This window comes from Archocentrus centrarchus, chromosome 24, assembly GCF_007364275.1.
Source record: "Archocentrus centrarchus isolate MPI-CPG fArcCen1 chromosome 24, fArcCen1, whole genome shotgun sequence".
Taxonomy (NCBI): Eukaryota; Metazoa; Chordata; class Actinopteri; order Cichliformes; family Cichlidae; genus Archocentrus; species Archocentrus centrarchus.
Window position 1 is genome coordinate 11,429,469 of NC_044369.1, and position 20,962 is coordinate 11,450,430.

Here is a 20,962-nt window from a genome sequence, read left to right on the forward strand (position 1 = left end):
TTTTCTTAACTTTGCAAGTCAGAAAGTTGCTTGAAAGTTTTAGGTTACTTCTAAGGAATATAATGCAACCTAAAATATTTATCAGTTGTAAATGTAAAAACACATCTGATTATGCTGTAAGCTTCCTGTTATTAAAAAGTGAAGGGCATCTTTGTTTTCAAGATGTAAAAAACAGTGCAACTTTAACATATCTTCATAGTGCCATGACTGTCTGCCTTTGCGTGCATGTGTGTATGTGTGTGTGTGTATTCTGTCCACACTTAACAGAAGTATGTCTCCATACCTCTCCAGTCTGCAGCCTGGACCCTGCTTAATGACTCCATTGTCAGTCTAACATCTCACCTAATTGTCCGGTCATAGATAGATGTTGGTAAGACTCCACCAAACAGTCACGTCAGTATTCTCATCTGCACGTCATATTTTTCTAGCTATTTCTGCCTTGGTTGATCTATTACAAACGTTGGAATAATTTGTCCTCATGGTCATCTTATGTGTGTGTAGGTCTGTAGGAATTATGCATGTGTAACTTTCTGATTCTTCAATATCAGTATGTGTGTTATGGGTTTATGGTGTGTGTGTGTGTGTGTACATGTGTGCTTGTGTATCTGCGTGCATGGTGTTTATATGCATGTGTGTCTGCGGCTGGTTGTGTGTGTTTGTGTTTGGGTGCATGTGATCTCAGATCCCAGATTCCATTATCTCGCGGGGTGTACAGGTGTTGCCCAGGGATGCAGCCTCTCTCAGCACCACGCCCTCAGAGTCACCCCGTGCCCAGGCGACCTCCCGCCTCTCTACCGCTTCTTGTCCCACACCCAAAGTAAGTACACACACAGGACACACAGTGGACCAATACCTGACCCTAAATGCTATTTTAACCATTAGCCAAATCAGGTTTTCAGTTCGGTTGTGAGAAATACTGTCTTGATGCTTGTAGGATTTTGTTTAAGTAAAAGTGGGTTAAAAACTTACAAACAACAGATCTAGAAAAAAAGGACTTAACCATAATATAATTTTTATTACTTTTAATATAAAAATTAGGAGACCAGCAGTAGCAATAATCTTGCCCACACTTGGAACAACTTTACCAAAGCTCTTGTTACTGATGGAGTTATTATTCAGATAGATCTTTAGACACATAAGCTCAGTAGCTGTTTTATAAAGCTGTTACGTGAAACATGATTGATTTTCATTGAAAATGCAGATATCATTACAACCTATAGCTTAATTAACTTATCTACCAGACCACCCAACTCTGTCCAAAAGGTCAAATGCTAACTAGCATCTCTAAAAATCATTAATTTATGCTGAGCTTTGTTCTTATAATCCTTAAAGAATGTTTGGTTACCAGGGTAACTGCGGTTCTCTGAAAACCGAGTGCGGTTTCTCACTATCAGGGAAGTAAAACTGGATCTGGTGGATTCTCCTGATTGGCTACTATGTGGGTCAAAATCTCTAAATTGTGACTTTTTGTGAAGTGAATGCCTTCAGCGGATCTATGTAAGAGGAATGATTTACAAAAATTCATAAAATAGATCCAGAGCTCAGTATGACACCATCACAGTGCTTGCTTTCTCCAACCCACAGCCCGAACCACTAAATTATCCAAGTCATTCAAAGGAAAACCAGCAAATTTGCACATTTTAAAAAAAAATGTACATTCAACTCTACTTCTATATACATATAACAAAAACTGTGAATGTAGTGAAGTGAATAGTACAATAGAATACTCTGAAATATAGCTGTAAGGTATAAGTACCCTATAAAATATCAAAACTTGGAAATATTCAAGTAAAAGACAAGTACAGAGAAACTGGGAGTCAGGTGTAGATTTGGTTGACTCTTTCTTTGCTCTTACAGGATTTGACTGTAAATAAAAGATGGCTGTAGCTTTGCAGGTTTGAAAAGTTAAGCCAGTGTAGGAGTGCTTTAAACCTCATTCTTATTACATGTGTAATAAGATTGTGTAATAAATAGTAAGTAACTAAATACCAGTATATAGTACTTCACCGGGTGTTGATAGATTCAGATTCAGATAGATAAAAACTGTTTCTTAGTCTTGTAGTGTGCAGGATGAGATGAATCCTTTAGGATGCAGCATACCTTCTGCAGGCAGCGTGATGTATATATATGTCTTCAAGAGCATGCAGCTGCGCATTGGTAATCTTTTGTGCAATTTTTTTGACTCTCTGAAGTGCCTTCTTATTCTCTACAGAGCTGTTACCATACTATGTCAGGATGTTGTGAGTGAGGACACTTTCATTGGTGCAGTAGAAATACACCAGAAGGTTTTGAGACAGATTAATTTTTCTCACAAGAAGCAACTCGCTTGTTGTGGATCGCTTTGTGATTGATTGCTAGCATACTTTCCAGGCTCCAGTTGTCTAAGTAATACTAATCTAATGTATTTACCATCCTGTTCTGTGTCAATCAGCAGTATCTGTCATTCTCATTGGCTGTCACTTCAAAGTTGAGAAAAGTTCAGTTCAGCACCTGTCCATTTCACCTTGCCAGCGGTTATTTTGCCTGTCTTTGTTTGAAGTGACTTTCTATGGTCTCTGGTCACCACATGGCTGCTTGTCACTTTCTGTGTGGATGCCCCTTCAAGAAGGGTATGTTTTACCATGTGATTGGCAAGTTGCTAGCCTATGAGTGTGCAGTGTTTTGTGTTTCTCAATCATATCTATGCTTTGCTCCTCATGTCTGGTTTTAAAACACCCGTGAAAATACTCAGCTTGAGGGTTCACCATGAGACCAGGAGGTGACGTCACAATGGCTGCATCCATCTTTTATATACAGTCTATGGTTTTATCGAACATTAGTAACAGTGAGTGAAGATGAACAGAAAGACCGAAAAATACTAAATTGTCTATATTTTGACTTATAATTGTTGGTTCCTAATTTTAGGGGTCCTCATGTTCCTTTTGGCCAAAAATTCAAATCCAATTAAATCCAGAGTTTCCAAAAAATCACTGGGATGAGCAGGTTCCGGTGCAGGCTGTTTATTAGACATCTTAGTTACACAAAACACAGACAAAGACCGAGACACAGACAGTAACATAGTTAAGACTGAGATAAACACACAGAGTGACAGAGAGAAGAAGAAAGAAACAAAGAGACAGAGAAAGATGCAGAAATAGGAAGAGAAGAAGAAGAGGACAGGAAAGGAAAGACCAAAAAAGTAAGAGAGTGAGACAAAGAGCGGCCAACATTTGTGTCTTAAAGATGGTAACTGCCCACTTGCCTTTGACCCCTCCTAATTTACATAAAGTCTCAACCCCTGAAACTTAAACCCCAACCAATTACCTGTTGAGGCTCTGCCAACTCTTGTCCCATGTGGGCTAAAGAAACAAACGTCACCAGGATACTTCAATGATTTACAACAGCGCTGGCAGGTGTCATAATGAAGGATCTTCTTTCTATTAAAACCTCTGCTAATCTACTTTACAAAAACACAGGCAGGTCTGCAGAACTCCACTTTTTGGAGCCTACCTGTCATAAGACTTCCTAAAATACAACATGAGGTTACAAAGGTCATATGAAACAGAGATGTTCCTGCGTCCCACCAAGGCCTTAAGCATGTATAAGTAATAGATATAATAGGCCTTACCTTTACCCCAGTAACCTTAACGTATTCAGTGTTCATTAATTCAGTGTGTGTGTCTAATATACTTTAATACATGATAAAGAAATAGTGACAGTAAATATCAATATAAAAGTGATGAAAAAATCCCCAATATTATCTGTGCATGTAGAGGGGGAAACTCACTATGAGAGAATGTTTTTGATGGCTCTTGCAATGTTCAAAGCATTTTTCAAGGCTCTTTGCCTAGCCAATACGTGTTTTCACTTTTTTTTTTTTTTTACATTCAAGTTTTGCCCAAAATGTTTAACTACTTTTTAACTTTTAAGCTAACACAAATATTAAAATTGGTGTGAATACAGTAATGACAGCTACTGAGCTTGAATGTCAGCAAGCTGCAGACACTGACTGACCTCAAAAAGCTGGTAAGTAGATCTTGAGTGTTTTTTTTTTGTCAAGGTCAAGAGGGAACTCTGATGCTTAAAGTTCACTTAGTTTTCACTGCTTTTTAAAGCATCTTTTTTGCATTGGTTGATTCAATTCTTAAACCAACTCCAAATCTGACTGTATATACTAATTCTAAATGTAACTCAATGCAAGCACCAAATCAGAATGTGTGTTTGGTTCTCACTGGATAGAAGTACAAGGACATACACTTCCAGCAACACATATGCGTGCTCACACGAACAAACAAAGGCTCCCCCTAGCCTATTTTTCCCTTCTGCTTAGCCCCACTGTTCATCTCCCACCGCTCGGTTGTGTTTATCATGCTCTGAGTCAAACAAGTAATGCTTATGGGCTTGGACAGGAGTAGGGATTCTGGACAAAATCAAGGGTTTCTAATTGGGATTCATCATTTATTTATTTATTTTAATAGAGAGGGCTGTGCTTTCTTTAACATTTCTATCTCTTTTTTTTGCGTGTGTGTCTTCCTCAATTAAAATATGATTTTACTAGTATATGTGATTATGTGAACTAAACAGCACACACACAAACACAATGACCGGTTTCTGTGTCACAGCATCAAAAGTGTATGTGTTTCCATGTATGTTTAGTGTTTGTTTCTATGTGTTTTATGTGTTTGTGTGTGAGTGTGTTTTTTGTGTTTATGGAGACAGCAGGTTGTGGTTTTTATGCTTGGATGCTAACAGTATTATTTAGCTGGTTACACTGCAGTTTTATCCACTTGCTCAGTCCTTGCTTTAATGGGATACTTGAACATGTTGTCCACATGTAATCCCATTTTTTTTCCCCCCTGCATTGTCTTGTTGTGGCTATTTAACTAAACATTTGCACAATCCTTTGTGGAAAAAACTGTTTTAACTGATCTCTCCTGCAGGATTTTTAAAATGCCAAATGGCGTCAAGTCTCTCTTTCTGTCTTCCTTTTCTTTCTCTTTCTCTCTCACCTCATCTGTCAGTGTCACGTCTCCATGTGTCTCCCGGACAGCAGGCAGGTGCCATGGGAATAGATGAGTGGGGTTGCCATGGGAACAGAGAGTTGGAATGTTAGCAAAGGAGGGAGGGCGGGTGCATAGACAGGTCATGCAACGGAGGAAGCAGCCATGAAGCATCCTCTCTCTTTCTGCTGAGCTGTGTTTGGGTGTTCATGGAGTGGTGAAAGGTCAGAGAGACAATAAATTATTGCAGCTAATTTCTAACAGGCTGACTGAACATGTGGATATATAAAGATATACAGTCATTCAGCAACTAAAAATAACCCGCAAAGATGGGAGAGAGTGAGCAGCTGGTCATGACATGGTAGTGAGTTGGAAAAGTGTTGAGGTGTAATCCTTGTGAAAATATCTGTCCTGCCAAGATGCCACTGAGCAAGGCATTATACTGAAGGTCTGAGGGTGACCGTATGTAAATATCAGTTTTTTGTTGAAAAGTTCAATGGTCCTGCACTGTTCCATGTCTCTGGGTTTTATTATTTTGGTGGGTGTAAATATGAACACATTAACACTAGCTTAGAAATAATGTTTCTTTACCAAGTCAAGTAGAAACTGCTGGAGATTCTCTTCTTTCTTTCTCTGACGCCAAAAAGATTCCAAATGTTTTGTTAATTTGTCCCAAAAAGTTTGAAAAAAAAGTTTGTTTTGCTTGCACATGATCTGTAGTAGAGTAGTTTTGGTCGTATGTAGGCTATTGTTTTCTATGAACATAGCAAAGGCACTAAAAAGTTGAACAACACTAACATAGATGTAGATTGCTGGCACCCATACACTACAGGTATATGTGTACCAGCAGTGTATGATCTTAATTGTCTTTGAATTTTCAGTGAGCAGACTGTCAGATAGCATCTACAATCATGTGAAAAACTGATCTCAGCCTTACTGCTTCCACAGGAATTAATAGGGAAAGTAGCAGCCAGGTGCTGCTGTTCAAATCCGTACAATTAACTGATCATCAGCAAATGTGACTGCCTATATAAACGCAGAGGTTTGCAGATCTGGAGTATTCAGGTGTGTGGTTTCTCCATAGACTGAATTTGTGGAATCACTTTTGAATCCTTGAGACTGTCATTTAGGCTGTCCCCATCCCCAAGCAGTGTGGGGTTGATCAATCACACGGTAGCCACGACCTTAAGAACCTAAAGAATACCCTGCTTTTCATCCTTTTTGACACCAAATGGGCCCATATTTTTCAAAATGAATGTTATGTTATTATGAATAAAACTGGAAACCAGTGATTGAAACCATAAACCCATCCTGACTTCTTTTTGCAGCCAGAGTAGTCGCCCCCTGCTAGGCATTAGAAAGAATGCAGGCTTGAGGCTCTTTTCAAATATTGAGGCTAGTCAATAGTTTATTGCACGCTCTGCACATTTGTGTTATAGTTTTTATTTTCCAAATTTCCTGTGGTTTTTTCCTCTGCACTATGCTCTGCTCCACAGCTTGTGGTGATCACACGCCTATCCCACTGATCATGCTCAGAGAGTCTCAGACTTAGCCAAGGTGTTTTTGACCTCGACTGAGCCACAGAGTGTGGAGCTGTAAATAATTGGACAGTGGGGAGCTTTAATGCTGCTGCTGGCTCCACTAATGCAGTGAGGTAGCCCTCACCCCCTTTTCTTTCCCATCCAAGCACACGTGTTTCTCCACTTTTCTTTGTAACTGACTCCATTTGAGTTATCGCCAGCCTGTCATGATCACATGGCAGCCACATTAGTCAGGGTTGTGTGTGCTGTGCATGTCTGGGCATGTGTGTTTTTGTGAATGGCAGATAACAGGCAGTTAATGGCTTTTCTAGGTATAGCTTTTAGCTTGTTTAGATTCTGACGTGAGCTTTTACCCAGCGACAAGCTGCCATATGTTCTTTGAAATTCCCACGTTGCAAGCGGCTGCTGACAGTATGTACACAATGTCCCCGGAGCCAGAGCCAGAATGGCTCTGTTCACTGATGCATTTCATGTGCCACTGTGGGCTGTTAGTTTGTTAGCTGGGTCTTGTTGGCAACGCTGTGTGGTGGCTTTGAGAGGAGAAGGTATGAAGTAGGTCTTAATCTTGTCGCTGCCAGAGCTGCTGCTGCTGTTTCCATACATGCCGGTCCGACACCTCAGCTCACAGAGCAAAACAGAAGCAAAGGGGCCACTTATTTGCCAAACAGAAACATACATAAACACACACAGGTCCTGTGTTAGCACTTCAAGTAATGTGACTATGCATACGGTCCTATTTTCAAGTGGATAGCGAGTGTTTTTGCAATAACAAAGTTGCATTTAAATGTCCACATCATCACGGTGGGAGTTTATATCCTGTACGAAAGGATTTGCTGCTAAGTATAAAGTCTAAGTGCCTGTAGAGCGAACTGATGGTCAAACCTGTCTGTCTGCAGTGCAGCAACTTGGAATGCATACACACACTGCATATATTAAATTTTGACTCACAAAATCATCCTCCTGACAGAAGGTGTCTGTGTTGCGCTCACACGCCACACACAACATACAGCCCACGAGCAGCTTTACAAGCCATTCATGTAACCAGATTTCTTTCTCTGTCACGCTGTTTCTTACTTGTGCACACACACACAGCAAGATGTCACATGCACAAGATACGCGGAGAGTAGTTGTACCCTTCCACTCTTGTGAGCATTTAGTACAGTTATGCAACGGTGAGTTTGGATTAATGAAGCATATGGGAGACGGGGCTTTGATTCGGAGGATGGTTGACAGTGTGTATGTGTGTTTTGTGAGTGTTTTTGGGGGTTTTGTCTCTTGTTCTTATTCTCACTAAAGTAGTATTAGTTAGATGTTTTATGCTCATTGGTATACAGAGACATAACCACAGAGAATAATGTAGTATAACATTCAAGATCCCATGTTTTTTGTTGTTGTGGGTTTGTTTTTTGTAATGACGTAGTCCCTTGAAATCCCTGGAGCAGTTGCTGTAGCAAGTTGATATGTAAGTACATCCACTGTCTTTATCCAGCAGTCACAACAGTTTTCATTTCTGTGTGGACAGTTGGCTGAACTCAAAGTGAAATCATTTCTGTTTGATTTCTGGGTAGCATCACATTTGTTGCCAGGATTGATTTAGTGAAGCAATGTCTGATTTAACCTTGATAATCCATAATACTCCTCTCACAGTTTTCAGTCTGATTCATCAATCGGCCAATAAAGGCACTAAAATTCTTATTCTAATAAGAAATGACTAAACAGTATTTATCTAGTGGCTGCTCTTACAGACTCTCATTTTTAGATTATCTATTCGTAGGAGGAGTTGACTAATCTAAATTCATAACCAAGTGTTCACATACATTGTCACACATACATTGAGCCATGAAATTTGGCACATTTTCTTTACCCTTCAAAGGTGTGCAACGTGATAGTCGTATGTCCATCTGTCCATATGGGTGTCTATCGATGAGGTTTTACCTTGTGTTCTTCACTCTTCAAAGATGTGCAACACAATAGTCATATTCCTGGATGTTTATTAGCTAGAGAGAGAGAAAATGGAGAATCCCAAAAGTCAGTCTGTTTATAGTAACGTCAGTTCAAGGCTGCAGTATTATTGATTAGCCTGTGATGCCAACATCTGATTGGCTGAACATTGTCTAACATGTTGGTCAGGGGTGACTCACAGCCATAAATAGAACAGGCTATGAGTCATCATATAGCAGTTCAATTTGTAAGTTAAAGACCCTACAATAATTACAGAGAAAACCCAATAGTCAAAATGAGCAAGCATTTGGCAATGGTGGGAAGGAAAAACTCCCTTTTAACAAGAAGAAACCTCCAGCAGAACCTGGCTCGGGGAGGGGCAGTCGTCCGCTATGACCGGTTGGGGCTAGCAATATTAAAGCCATACCTACTGCTCAGCAATATTGCTCAAATGTTAACAGCATTCTTGCATTATGTTTTGTGCATGGTTGCCTCATGATTATAATGATGTTGTACATAATGCATTGATAGCAGCAGATTATGTAGTATAGATTTATCATGTAGTAATATTCCTATACACACATCAGTATAATATGATGTAAATACCTTGTAAGTATGCATTATTTCTGGCTTATTGTTATAGATTATATAAATAGACATTATGTAGTGTACACCCTTGTACAAGAGTGCAGTATGTACTTCCTCTAATTTGTTTACCATGGAAATGTATTGTGTCTGTCCAAGAATGTGGTTACCGAAAAGTATTTGTAGAAATGTTAAAGGTAATTAAAGAATATCAATCTCTCACAGTATGCTTAAAATTGTTTTGATTTAATGAGTATTATCAATATTGAAAACATGTTTTGCTGGAAAATATATTGTATCTTTACTAACCCAGGGGTGACTTAAAAGTATTTGGATAAAGGTTTAGGGCAAAGCCTTCAAATTAGGGCAAAAGGTAGTAAGATATCTGCTGAAGGGTTTTCTATTATGAAATGGGTCTATAATGTTATTCTGACTTCTATATTTTATATTGTCATTAATAGTGGGAGGATATCCCCATCAGTAATGGGTCTTGGTAATGTGAATAGGAGGGATAAAATAATATTGCTTCCTTAGCGCGGCTGCTGTGCTTACTGTATATCTACACTCCCCTTTCCATCAGAGCTTTCACCTTGATCACTGTGCATTTCCAAGGGCTAACATTACTTACTGTCTGTGTATTGTATACTGTTCCAAACACCCCATCAACTTGACATATATTGGCATTTATTTTAATTAAAATATTCAATGCTCTCACTCTGATGGTGCCTTTGCACAGGTGCTGGCTGTGCACCTAGAGGACACTGCCTCTTTTTCGCCCTGGTCCCATAGCATTTTTTTGATTAGTGGTTTGACGTATGGCTTTGGAGCCAAAGCCAGGGCTTATGGAAATCACCTCCTCCACTGGAATGTAGGATATGATATATTGCCGTAGTGCAAACCATGCCATTTTGGTAACCTTCAGTGTGGACATTTGACATTCAGGTCACTGCTGCAGACCAACAGGGAATATTAATGTACGCACGTATGTGAACAGACACGCTCATACATAAAGTATTATTGGTAAATAAGTAAAAGCATTTTTAATAGTGTGATGTGTGACATGAGCATGAAAGAAAGACTGCACATGCAGTTTGGCCTGGGCCTGATCTGTACTCAGATCACAGCATCATCACTTGCAAATGTATAGTGACAGAGTATCACTGACAAAGTGAAGTGATCTGTCAGCGGGATATGAATGATTTATGCTGTGGCTGTATGCGAATGCCCTGTTATAGTGTCAGCTCAGCTGGCTGTAGTGTGACAGATCAATGATCTGTAAGCCTGTATGGCAGATTTCTCCTTCTCTAACCCTTAACAGGAAATATGACTCCTTAGTGTCCAAAAGTATCAATTTCTGGAGGGTGTGCATGCACGTGTGTCTGTGTGTGTGTTCTAAATCCTGTTGCCCAGATTTGGTTTGGAACTGTGAGGATGAAGCAGTTTGTTTACAGGGTTTGTGAGTCGTTTACACTTTATACTTAGTGCCAACACATAACTAAAATGATATTAGAATGTCACTCAGTGAAAAGCTGGAGCAGACAACACATACAGTTCTGTGAAATAGAACAGTTCTGTGAAATTTTCACAGGAATTTATGCAGCTCTTTGACAAACTAAGTACACCCTAAGATTCAGTAGCTTGTAGAAGCACCTTTAGCAGCAAGAACTTGGAGTAATTGTTTTCTGTATGACTTGATCCATCTCTCACATCATTGTGAAGGGATTTTGGTCCACTCTTCTTTACAGTGTTGCGTCTGTTAATTGAGGTTTGAGGGTATTAGTTTATGCACAGCTCTCTTAAGGTCCTGCCAAAGCATTTCAGTTGGGTTGCAATCTGGACTTTGGGCTGTTGCAGCACATTCATTTTTTTGGTTTTTCAGCCATTCTGTTGTAGATTTGTTCCTGTGCTCATTTCAGTTAAGCTTTAGCTGTCAGACACATAGCTTCACATTTGACTGTAGAAAAATTTGGTATGCAGAGGAGTTCATGGTCAATAAGGTGCCCAGGTGCTGTGGCTGCAAAACAAGCCCAAATCATCACCCCTTCATTTCTGTGCTTGATAGTTGATATTTGTGGTGATATGCTGTGTTTGACTTTCACTAGACATCTCCACTTTGGTCTCATCTGTCCAAAAGACATTTTTCCCAAAGTCTTGTGGTTTGTTCAAATGTGCTTTTGCAATCATAAGCTGTGCTGCCATGCTCTTATTAGAAAAAAGAGGCTTTCTCTCAGAAAGCCTTCCAAACAAGCCATGCTTTTTCAGCCTTTTTCTAATTATGCTGTCATGAACTTTAATAATTAACATGCTGACTGAGGCCTGTAGAGTCTGAGATGTAGCGCTGTAGTTTTTTGACCTTGGGGTGTATTTGCTGGGATGTCCAATCCTTAGAGCACTGTGGCATCGTGTTAACACACGATGTTCTAGACAAGCAAACTGACAAAGCTACTGCTTTTACAGAGGTGGGCACATTTGCTGATTATCAAGTGCATTTGATTAGCAGCTCCTGGCTCCTATTTACCCTTTTAATTCCTATGGAAGCAGTAAGGCTGAGCTTAGTTTTTCACAGGATTGCATAGAATCCTGTGAAAACGTTTCACACAACTATAATTGTGCTAATATATTCAAATATGCACCAGCAACATAAACCCAGTAAACAGGTTGAGTTCAGTGACTAGAATTAAATGAGATAAAGCTAGCGGTTGGTGCGGGGCCCATCTATCACTCAAACCAGCGACATCTTTGATCACAAATAACTTTAAGAATTAATAGAGTTTTAACAGGTTAGTTATAAAAAAAAAAAAAAAAAAACATGGCTACAGCAACCAGAGGTGGGGGTTTTTGTACCAGTCTCTCTCAAGTGGTACTGCAGTTTTTGGCATTTGTGTGTTGGCTTAATTTTTCAGTTCCCAGAGACTTGGTCATTAGCTCCTTTCTCCAGTTCATGCAGTTACAGAATTCATCAAAGGTGCAATGTAAAAAAATGCAAGAAAGTAAAAGTAGCACTGAAAATGGTCCCAGTGAATGTTAAATGTATTGAACAATAGTTGACTAAAAAAAAAGGTATTCAGATACAGCCAGTTAAATGCTGTATGGTTTTCCAGTGTGAGGGGAATAATATGCTGAGCATGCGCTTTGATGAACCTTTAAGTGAAGAGTTAGGATCAATAACTGTGCCTTATATATTCAAGATGGTAAACACTGCCATTCACAAAAACCCATATTCAGTGTGGCCTGTGGTGCTGCCCTGCTTGCAGCCTGGACTCATTTATGGATGTGGTTATGCGTGTGCAGCATCTCAAACCAGGACAGATTTCCCCGTGGAGAATAGGAATGTACAGTATATTGTTATGAACAGATTTAATAATATGAAATAGAAGTAAATAATACACAAAGGTCTTCTGTGTCACAAGATCTTAATTTAACTTAGCACATTTTGGGAAGTTTTGGGTATACATGTTAGATATCATTCTTATTAAAAACAAATCAGGAGGGGTTTTCTTTATGGCTCCAGTTGACTCTAGAGATTTAGAGCAGTTTCCGTACTCAGAGGAGTGTTTATTTTTTCTGTAATTTGACTGATAAAATCACACAGACTACAGTTAAAATGTATTGATTGCTTTTATGCTGCGGGATCTTTTTACTTATTCCATTACGTTTGTCCATTTACTGTATACTGCAGTGGGTGAGTGTGTTACGAGATGCTTTACTGTTGGGGTGAAGGCGCAGTGTGACATTCTAATTCAGCTTTACAGCTCGTGTGGTCGTTCTTTTAGGTTTATTTTCCTGCACAAGTGATAGATAGGAGTTTTTATATGCTTTTGTGTTCTACTGAAAGTTTTATTATGTTTGATTTAACTTGACAGTAGTGACCACTTGTGTATCTGCTGATGTGTTTGTGTGTGTGTGTGTGTCTTCAGCAAGGTGGCAATAGTGCTAGATATGTGTTATTGTCCTCCTCCACTGCAGTAAGGCTCATAAATGTGACTCCTCATCTCCTGGCCTGCTGGAAGTGTGGAGGATTTATGATGGAGTGACTGAGAACGGAGAAAGGAGAGAAGAAAAGAGTGGGAGGGAGTGAAAGGGATAGATAGCTAATGACTTAGAGAGGACAAGGGACTGGGAGAGAGTAGGAGGTGGCGAAGGGGAGATGGAAGGAAATTAAAATGCACACAGAGTTAACAGAGGACAGCTTGGCCTGTGCTGCATGTCTGTCTTTTTGTCAATCTTCATGCATCTGTCCATCCCAGAGGTTGAGTCCAGTAGCTCACCTCATATTAGCCTCAGCATGCCCCCCCTCCACTGATTCATTCATCTCAAATCAGTCTGGAAGTGACAGAAGGAGGTAGAATAAAGTTGAAAGAATGAGGATTGGGAAGGGAAAAGAATCACATCTGTCATTTTTCCTCAACAGAAAGACTCGTGAGAAATTCACACATATAACGCAGCAGTCTGCACACACAGACCTCAGTCATGCATGTACAATTTAGGACAGCACACATCACCGTATGTGCAGCTATATGCCCTCCTCCTCTCTCCTCCTCCTCATTGTCTCTTTGGCTGTTGCATTTCCTCACCACTCTCTCGCCGTCTTATGCATCCTTCCCACTCCAGCCTTCCCTTCTTATCGCGTTTTCTCTCTCTCCCATCCTTCCTCGCTCACCCTCTCACAGTTAGTGAGTGTGTAAAAGTGTGTGTTCGTGTGTGCATGTGCTGGGGAGCTCATTCTGTTTCGACTCCAGGCAGAAGATGGTAAGTAATGTCTTTCCTCCTGCAAATCAGAGAGAGTGTTTACAGGTTTTGAGTGTAGAGGGTTATGTGTGCGGAAGTCGCTTGTGTGCGTGTTTAATAACTGAAGGATTTTGTATTATTAGCTGAGTGGGCATGGGGGTGGAAATATTGCGTGTGCAGTGTGTGTGTTTTGCAAATATTATTTGTGCATGTGTGCTGATGTTGATGAGGAAGATGATGCCTGAAGGAGGTGCAGTGTCAGGCCATGGATTAGTTAGGTGGTAGGAGGGTGAGTAATGTAGTATACTGTTGACTAGCTTGAACTAGCAGTGGGCTGCAGAATGTGGAAAAAGAGTAAGGGGCTCATGAGCCTGATATTGTGGTGGTGGTGTTTCTGTCGTGTTGGATGGTGGCGGTTACATAAAAAGACAAAGAAAGGATGATGACTATGAGTAAGCGACACAATATCTCATAGGACTCTGCACTTCAGCAATCAGTCACTTAAGTAGTAGAAGTCACTCCATCCACATTTCCCTTCCTCCTTCAGCTGCTGCTTTTATCCAGAGCACCTTACAATTTATGCGGAACAGGAATAAGAAACCCCATGATGCTGATGCCTTCACTGTTATTCCTTGTCCCTGGAGTTATCATGTGCTTCCTTCCAGGCAATAACAGAGCAGCTTAGCTGGAGCACTACTGTAAATGGAAATGAGGGCAATATGGATGAAGACGTGTGGAAGCAACACCTTCAGAATCCACGGTGGCTTTTAAACAGTTGACAAGGAGAGGCGGCAAGATACTGATGTAACTGTGGAGAATGATGCCACTAATAGCTAAATGTCAGGTACAGCGAAAATAATTGCAGCATTATGGAGGCTATACTTTGTGGAGCCTGCGAGAACCTGTGGAGAAAATAGAGCTGTGCCTCTTTGTGTTTCTTAAGACTAGGATATGACAAAAAAAACACAGCCTGCATCCGGGCAAGCAGAAAATTAATCCAGTGCCTTGAAAATTGACCTTTTCTTAAAGGATTAGTTTGACATTTAGGGAAATATATGAGCTTTTTGGCTTTCTTGCCTAAAGATATATGAGAAATTTATACTGCTCCTCGGTCTGTATTGTAAATACAAAACTGCACATTAGTAGCTGATTAGCTTAGCTTGGAGACTGGAAATAAGGTGGAGTAGGTCACCTATCAGCACCTCTAATAATTATTAATGAGCCTGTGTTATCTTGTTTACGTAATTTATAGCAAAATCACAGCATATTGAGTTTTTAAGGAGGATAGTGTGAAGTTTGGTGATGTCTTTCTAGTGTTTCTGATAGTTGTCTGGTCACCTAAGGGTCAGGGTCTCCTTTTTAAATGAGACCCTTAGAAGAATATAGACATGTCTGTGTATTGAAACCTACCAAAACAATACTGATTGCTGCATTAAAATTAGAGTTTTTTGTTTTGTTTTTTAAATTTAAAAAAACACATGAAACAAGCTGGCTGGCTTTGGAGACACTAAAATATTCACATCATACTGACAGTTTTTTTTTGTCGTCGTTGTTTTTGTTTTTAGCTTTTGAAAAATGAGACCCTTGGACACTTTGTCTACTCTTTCTCTCTTTTATAAACCTGCTTAATCCAATCTTAGTGTAGCCTTAAGGAAAGTAGAAACATACATGTCAGAGTCTCTGTGCAGAAGCGACACAATAGCCTTCAGTAGCTGGATGGAAAAGGTAGACTGATGTTGTTTAGCTGTGAGGAACAACTGTGCTGCAAAATGTCAGGTGCAGAAGGATGGCTGAGAAAGCTTAAAAGAAACAGACTGTATTGTAATAATTGTGAGTGTTGCAGAGAGAGACCAGATGAAAGTAGCTATGGCCAAGAGGAAAGTGCTCTTTTGTCTCTGATTAATGTACACACAGTTGGCCCTCTCTGCCTTTATTTGGCTCCTGGAACCCATTGACCATTTGGGTCAAAGTGCTTCAGGCTTTAAATCAAAATAATTTCAGCTGAGTCCAGTGTGCTCGTTCATGTGTGCAAAGAGCATGTGCACGCTTGGATTTTCCACTTTTGTTATAAAGGTTATTAGATATTCAAGAGCATATAGTTTATATGTCATCCATGTAAACAATTCTCTCTTCTACACACATGCATTACAAACTTGCATCTGCACGTGTGAAGTTTGCGTGCATTGTATGCGATATTATATTTGTCTTGAGTTACTCACGCCCACTGACTCAGAGTTTGCCTTTAGGGCAGTCGAGAGAGAATAGAAAGTGTACAAGAGCTGTGAACAGCGAGACAGAAAGAGAGGGGGGAGAGAAAACAGACAGGAAATGAAAGGCAGTAAGAGTGGATGAGTTGTCTGACCAGCTGTACTGAGCGTGCTCCATCATCATGTGGGCTGGGAATGTGAAGCGGGGGGAGACTGGTAAGCGCGGGTATAACACAGGCCTGTCAAATCAGCTGTGCTAATGCATGCTCTCTGCCACGCTGAAAATTCACTCAGTAGCTCATTAATTTCTAACATATGTAGGCATGGCCATAGGAGGGCTGTGATGAATGGCTGGGGCAAGATTAAAATGCACACAGCACATGCTCCTGGTCAGCCTTGGCTACTGGTTGTTTGGTTTTTCCAGTGTGGATTCTCAACCACCATTAGTTATTCTTGAGGGAGCTGTTCGAGAGCAGAGTTCTTTTTTTTTTTTTATTTCACTAGCTATGTTTTGAAACTGTAAGCACAAATCTGAAAATAACTTTAAAGCAGTGACAGCATTAAAGTTTAATTTGACAAGTAAAGAAAAGCAACTCATCATAAACCTGCACAATCAGCTGGTGATATCATTCAAAAAGTGTTTGCTTTGACCAAACTAAATCTATAATTCAGCACATACGTATGTGTAATCTAATCCCAGGTGTTACATTTTCTCTTCTTTCTTCTTCTTTTACTTTCATACTTTGAACTGTAAAGAAATTATAGACTGTATATAAAAAAAAAATTGGGAGTTTCCACTGTGATGATGTCACCCAGTAGTTTGTGGACTTTTGTGTGAGCTGTGAGTTATAAGCTAATTAGATTAGCAAGGAGCACCTACTAGACTTGATCATTATGTCACAGGTAACATAAATGAAAAAAAACACTTGAATTTTACTCACTGAAAAACTGTGCACAGAATGCTTGGGTGGTGTAGTCACACAAAAAGCCGTATTATTTTTAGATAATTGCATTAAAATGATCTAAAAGGCACCAACACTGCAATGTCAGTGCACCAGTTACAATATTTGAACATGACAGTAATGGAATAATGTAAAACTGACTGGGCATTATTCTGATGCACAAATATTTTTACTGTCACCATTAATATGTTTGGAAATATTTGGTGTTAATATTGTCTTTGTGTTTGCTTTATTTTTCGATCCTTTTATTGCGATTATAATCTAGTATAAAGGTACTGAGTGATGTGAGTCTAGACCTGACAAAGCATTTAGTGAATAAATCCTGTGTAACATAGTTTCTGAAGAAATTATTTTGACTTTCAGTATTGATAGAGTTTTTCCCTATCTGTGGAAGACTGTCAGTCCACTGTTTAGTCCACCTTTATTTACTCTGGAGGAGGCTGTAAAACTTTGTGAAAGGAATCCAATAGGGGTTGATGAGTCAGAGAAGCTCACTTCTGACCGTTGACAGCAATACTGAGGTGAGTTGTTGAGGATATGCTGAACTTTTCTGACAGTAAGAGCTGCTGTTAGCTACTGTTAGCTGCTGTTAGCCAGCATTAGTGAAACTGTCTTTGGAGGGGATGCAACATTGTTGGACTCTGACGTTTAGTGAATAAACTCTCATATAATTGATGCAATCAAACTGTTTATCAGAGGGAAAGTGATTTTTAGGACATTCCAGCCCAACATTAGCTGGCATAATGTTAGCTTACAACCAGCTAATCTGCTGACAATAAATAATGGTGACAATATTGGAAATAAATAAGTATGTTTATGCACATTTGTGTGTGTTAGAGTGCTGACTTCACTTCATATAATGAGGCTTGAGGTGAGGAGGAAAATGATGACATTTTAGTAAGATGCCGGTGGCATTGTCTCTTTCCTTCACCTTTTAATTTCATTGGTGACGGGGACCCCTTCTTCCAGGATAAAACATAGGTATGATCCTTCATATCTTGAGTCTGATGTACTTCTATGTTGCCTATTTGAATATGGTGGTGGAACATGGAGTCACTTACTGTACCTTTAAGCTTTCAAATTTGGACATTTATAAAGACGGCTGTGAAATTTTAGCATCATATATCAAGCTTTTCTAAATATTTATTTTTTTAAAAGCACAAGTACTACTGTAAAATTGTTGTACAAACAAATATAGCAAAACAATTAATAGTAATGAAAAAGGGATTAATGGGTTAGCCTAAAATAGCATTTTCCTCATTTTTGTGACTAATAATTTCACATTAAAAGTATTCTACTTACAATAATTTATCATTATTGTAAAATACAACTATGTACTGTTCAGAAATTGTCACTAGTTGTCTTTTGCAATATGATTTTTATCTTTAATAGTTCAAGTATGAAAAAACATGCTGGAAGTGGATTGACGGACTATTTTTATAATATAGATAGATAGATAGATAGATAGATAGATAGATAGATAGATAGATAGATAGATAGATAGATAGAATATGTCTTTAAAAGTATTTGATATATTAAGCTAAAATTCAAAAGAATAATTATATATAATAATTTTTATATATAAATTTTAATTATTAATAATTATATATATATATATATATATATATATATATATATATATATATATATATATATATAATGTACACACACACACACACACACAAACTTTGGCCCATAAACTTTTTAGGCCAATCAGAGATGGTCAAGCAGAAGGTCCATGATGATTTGATCTGGAAAGAACCTAAATAACAGTGTCACAGCAACCTGACAGTATTATACTGTAAAGCCTTTATTTTATAAAGTACCTTATTTTTTTTACAGTTAAAAATAAAAGCTGTAGATAACAGTAGTTAAATTGTAATATAACATTTTGATTTTTGGAAATCTATCAGCAAGTATTTTATTGTTTTAATTTAACAGGGAAAAGTTTCCCATTTTGTGGATTTTATGTATTCCAGTAGTTACTGGTAGGGCTACAAAATACTGTACCATATTCATGACACCCCTCTTCTGCTACCACAGTAACCTGATAGAAAACCTCATCTAACAATGTCCACAACTTCTATCATACAGAGTGTATACGATTCAATTTTAATAGAAGATGATAGACATAAAAATCCAAGGTTGGAAAAAAGTAGGACAGGTGAGTTCAATCTGTGGAAGTGAACTGAGCACTACCTTGCTGCTACAGTATTTAGGAGAACCTCGTGTAGTTTACTCTGGAGTTTCAATTTGTAACCTCCTGTGGTTTCCTGCCAGTGTCCATTATCTGAGCTGTGAGCTTGATGAGGGCAACTGCTGTGAATGTAGAGCATTTCAATTAGGAGGGATGAAACGCTCATCTCCTTGACAGTGCTGCTTTACAAAGGCTATTTATTATATAATCTAAAATGTTACTGATTCATGAGGAAAAGTCAGGAATTGTCTAATGGCTTTGCTAATAATTCATATGAGCTTTGCTTTCATGTTAGTCATTATTTTGGGACTAGATGTAACACTTCTAAATGGGTTTCCCAGTGATATGTCATAGCTGGAAGGCTCTTAGACCAGAAAAAACAGCCAACCCAGATGGCTGTGTTTATGTGCAGTTTTTGTTTTTGATATTTTGGCAAACTAGCACATGAATGAAAGGCTATAGAGCATCTGTCGCAGGCACAGTGATTGGCTTTCCGTCCAGCACATGACCAGCATAATCACTATGATCAATAAATCAAATTAATCTCTGTAATCTGGCAAATCTAATGAGTCTATGTCTCTAAAGTAAGAGAAACTTGATAATCTGTGAGCGCCCTACTGAAATATCTCCCTAAAATAGGCTGAGACATAACCGCTTTCTAGCCTCATTAGGGGAGTTAATAAAAAAATTTCATGTGCTTTTTGATGGATGGATTGTTATTAAAAGTGTCTTACCACAGCCTGAATAAAAATGCAGCAATCATGGGTGACCCCAGTGGAGCAGTAACAGGTGATAGTTGGGGATGCTGGGAACAAATAACATTGCCTTTTCCTAGGCTCATTTATGCCCCGTGTACTTGTGGTTTACAGTGTCTTTTTTATCAGTATCTCACATGTGATTTGAAGTTGCAGTTGGAGACATGTTGGAGCCATGATTGACATCTGTGTTGACTGTAGGGCTGGCATTTTTACTGCAGTGTGGTCAGGTTTGCATTCTTGTTCAAGTCCTTCAAATGGCGCCATTGAAAAATACAGATTTTCCACCATGTGGACACGCTTATTTTTGCTGTAGACTGAAAATATTTGGCTTTGACATCAAAAAGTCAATATGAGACAAACGATCAACATCTCAGTTTTTATTTCCAGGTGTTTACATCTGGATCTGACACACAGTTCAGAAGACAGCACCTTTTGTCTGAACCCAACCATTTTTCTTTTGAGCCAAAGAACTGGAACAGATAAACTTAAAATAGATTAAAGTGAATAAGACCTTTTAAGACTATGACTAAGACTATTTAGCTGCAAATCCTTTGCTTGCAGTAACTGCATCAAGCATGTGACTCACTGACATCACTAAACTTTTGCATTATTCTTTTGTGATTCTTATCCCGGCTTTCACTGCAGCCTTTGTTCTGGGGGGTTACTTCCTTCAGTCTCCTCTTTAGCAGGTAAAGTGCACTATAGGGATTGGCTAGGCCAACCGAAAACCTTCCATTTCCTGTGTTTCTGATGAACTCCTTTGTCCCAGAGTTTCTGAGCCTTGTCTCTGCACTTCTTGACAAATTCCAGCCCGGACTTTCTGTCCTTCTTGCTAATTAGTGGTTTGCATCTTCTGGTGACACCTTTTACTTTTTTTCAGTAGATTGTGATACCTTCACTCCTGCCCTCTGGACGTTGTTCCTGATGTCACTAACAGTTGTTTTAGGGTCGTTCTTTACAGCACTTTGAATGTTTCTGTTATCAACTATTGTTTTCCTTGGTCTACCTGTTAAACATCTGTTTGTACACCAGTGACGACTTTTTTCTTCGGGACATTCCAAATA

The 20,962-nt window shown here is 39.0% G+C and overlaps 1 protein-coding gene across 5 annotated transcripts in view; it reads left to right on the plus strand.

Moving 5' to 3' along the window:
- The window catches only part of gphnb (gephyrin b), a 123,301-nt gene that overhangs the window by 71,348 nt on the left and 30,991 nt on the right, over positions 1 to 20,962 (plus strand). For all 5 annotated transcript variants that reach the window (XM_030721792.1, XM_030721794.1, XM_030721795.1 and 2 more), the window contains exon 8: positions 683 to 817. In XM_030721792.1, coding sequence (XP_030577652.1) covers positions 683 to 817 — 135 coding nt within the window. The remainder of the gene's footprint in view (positions 1 to 682; positions 818 to 20,962) is intronic.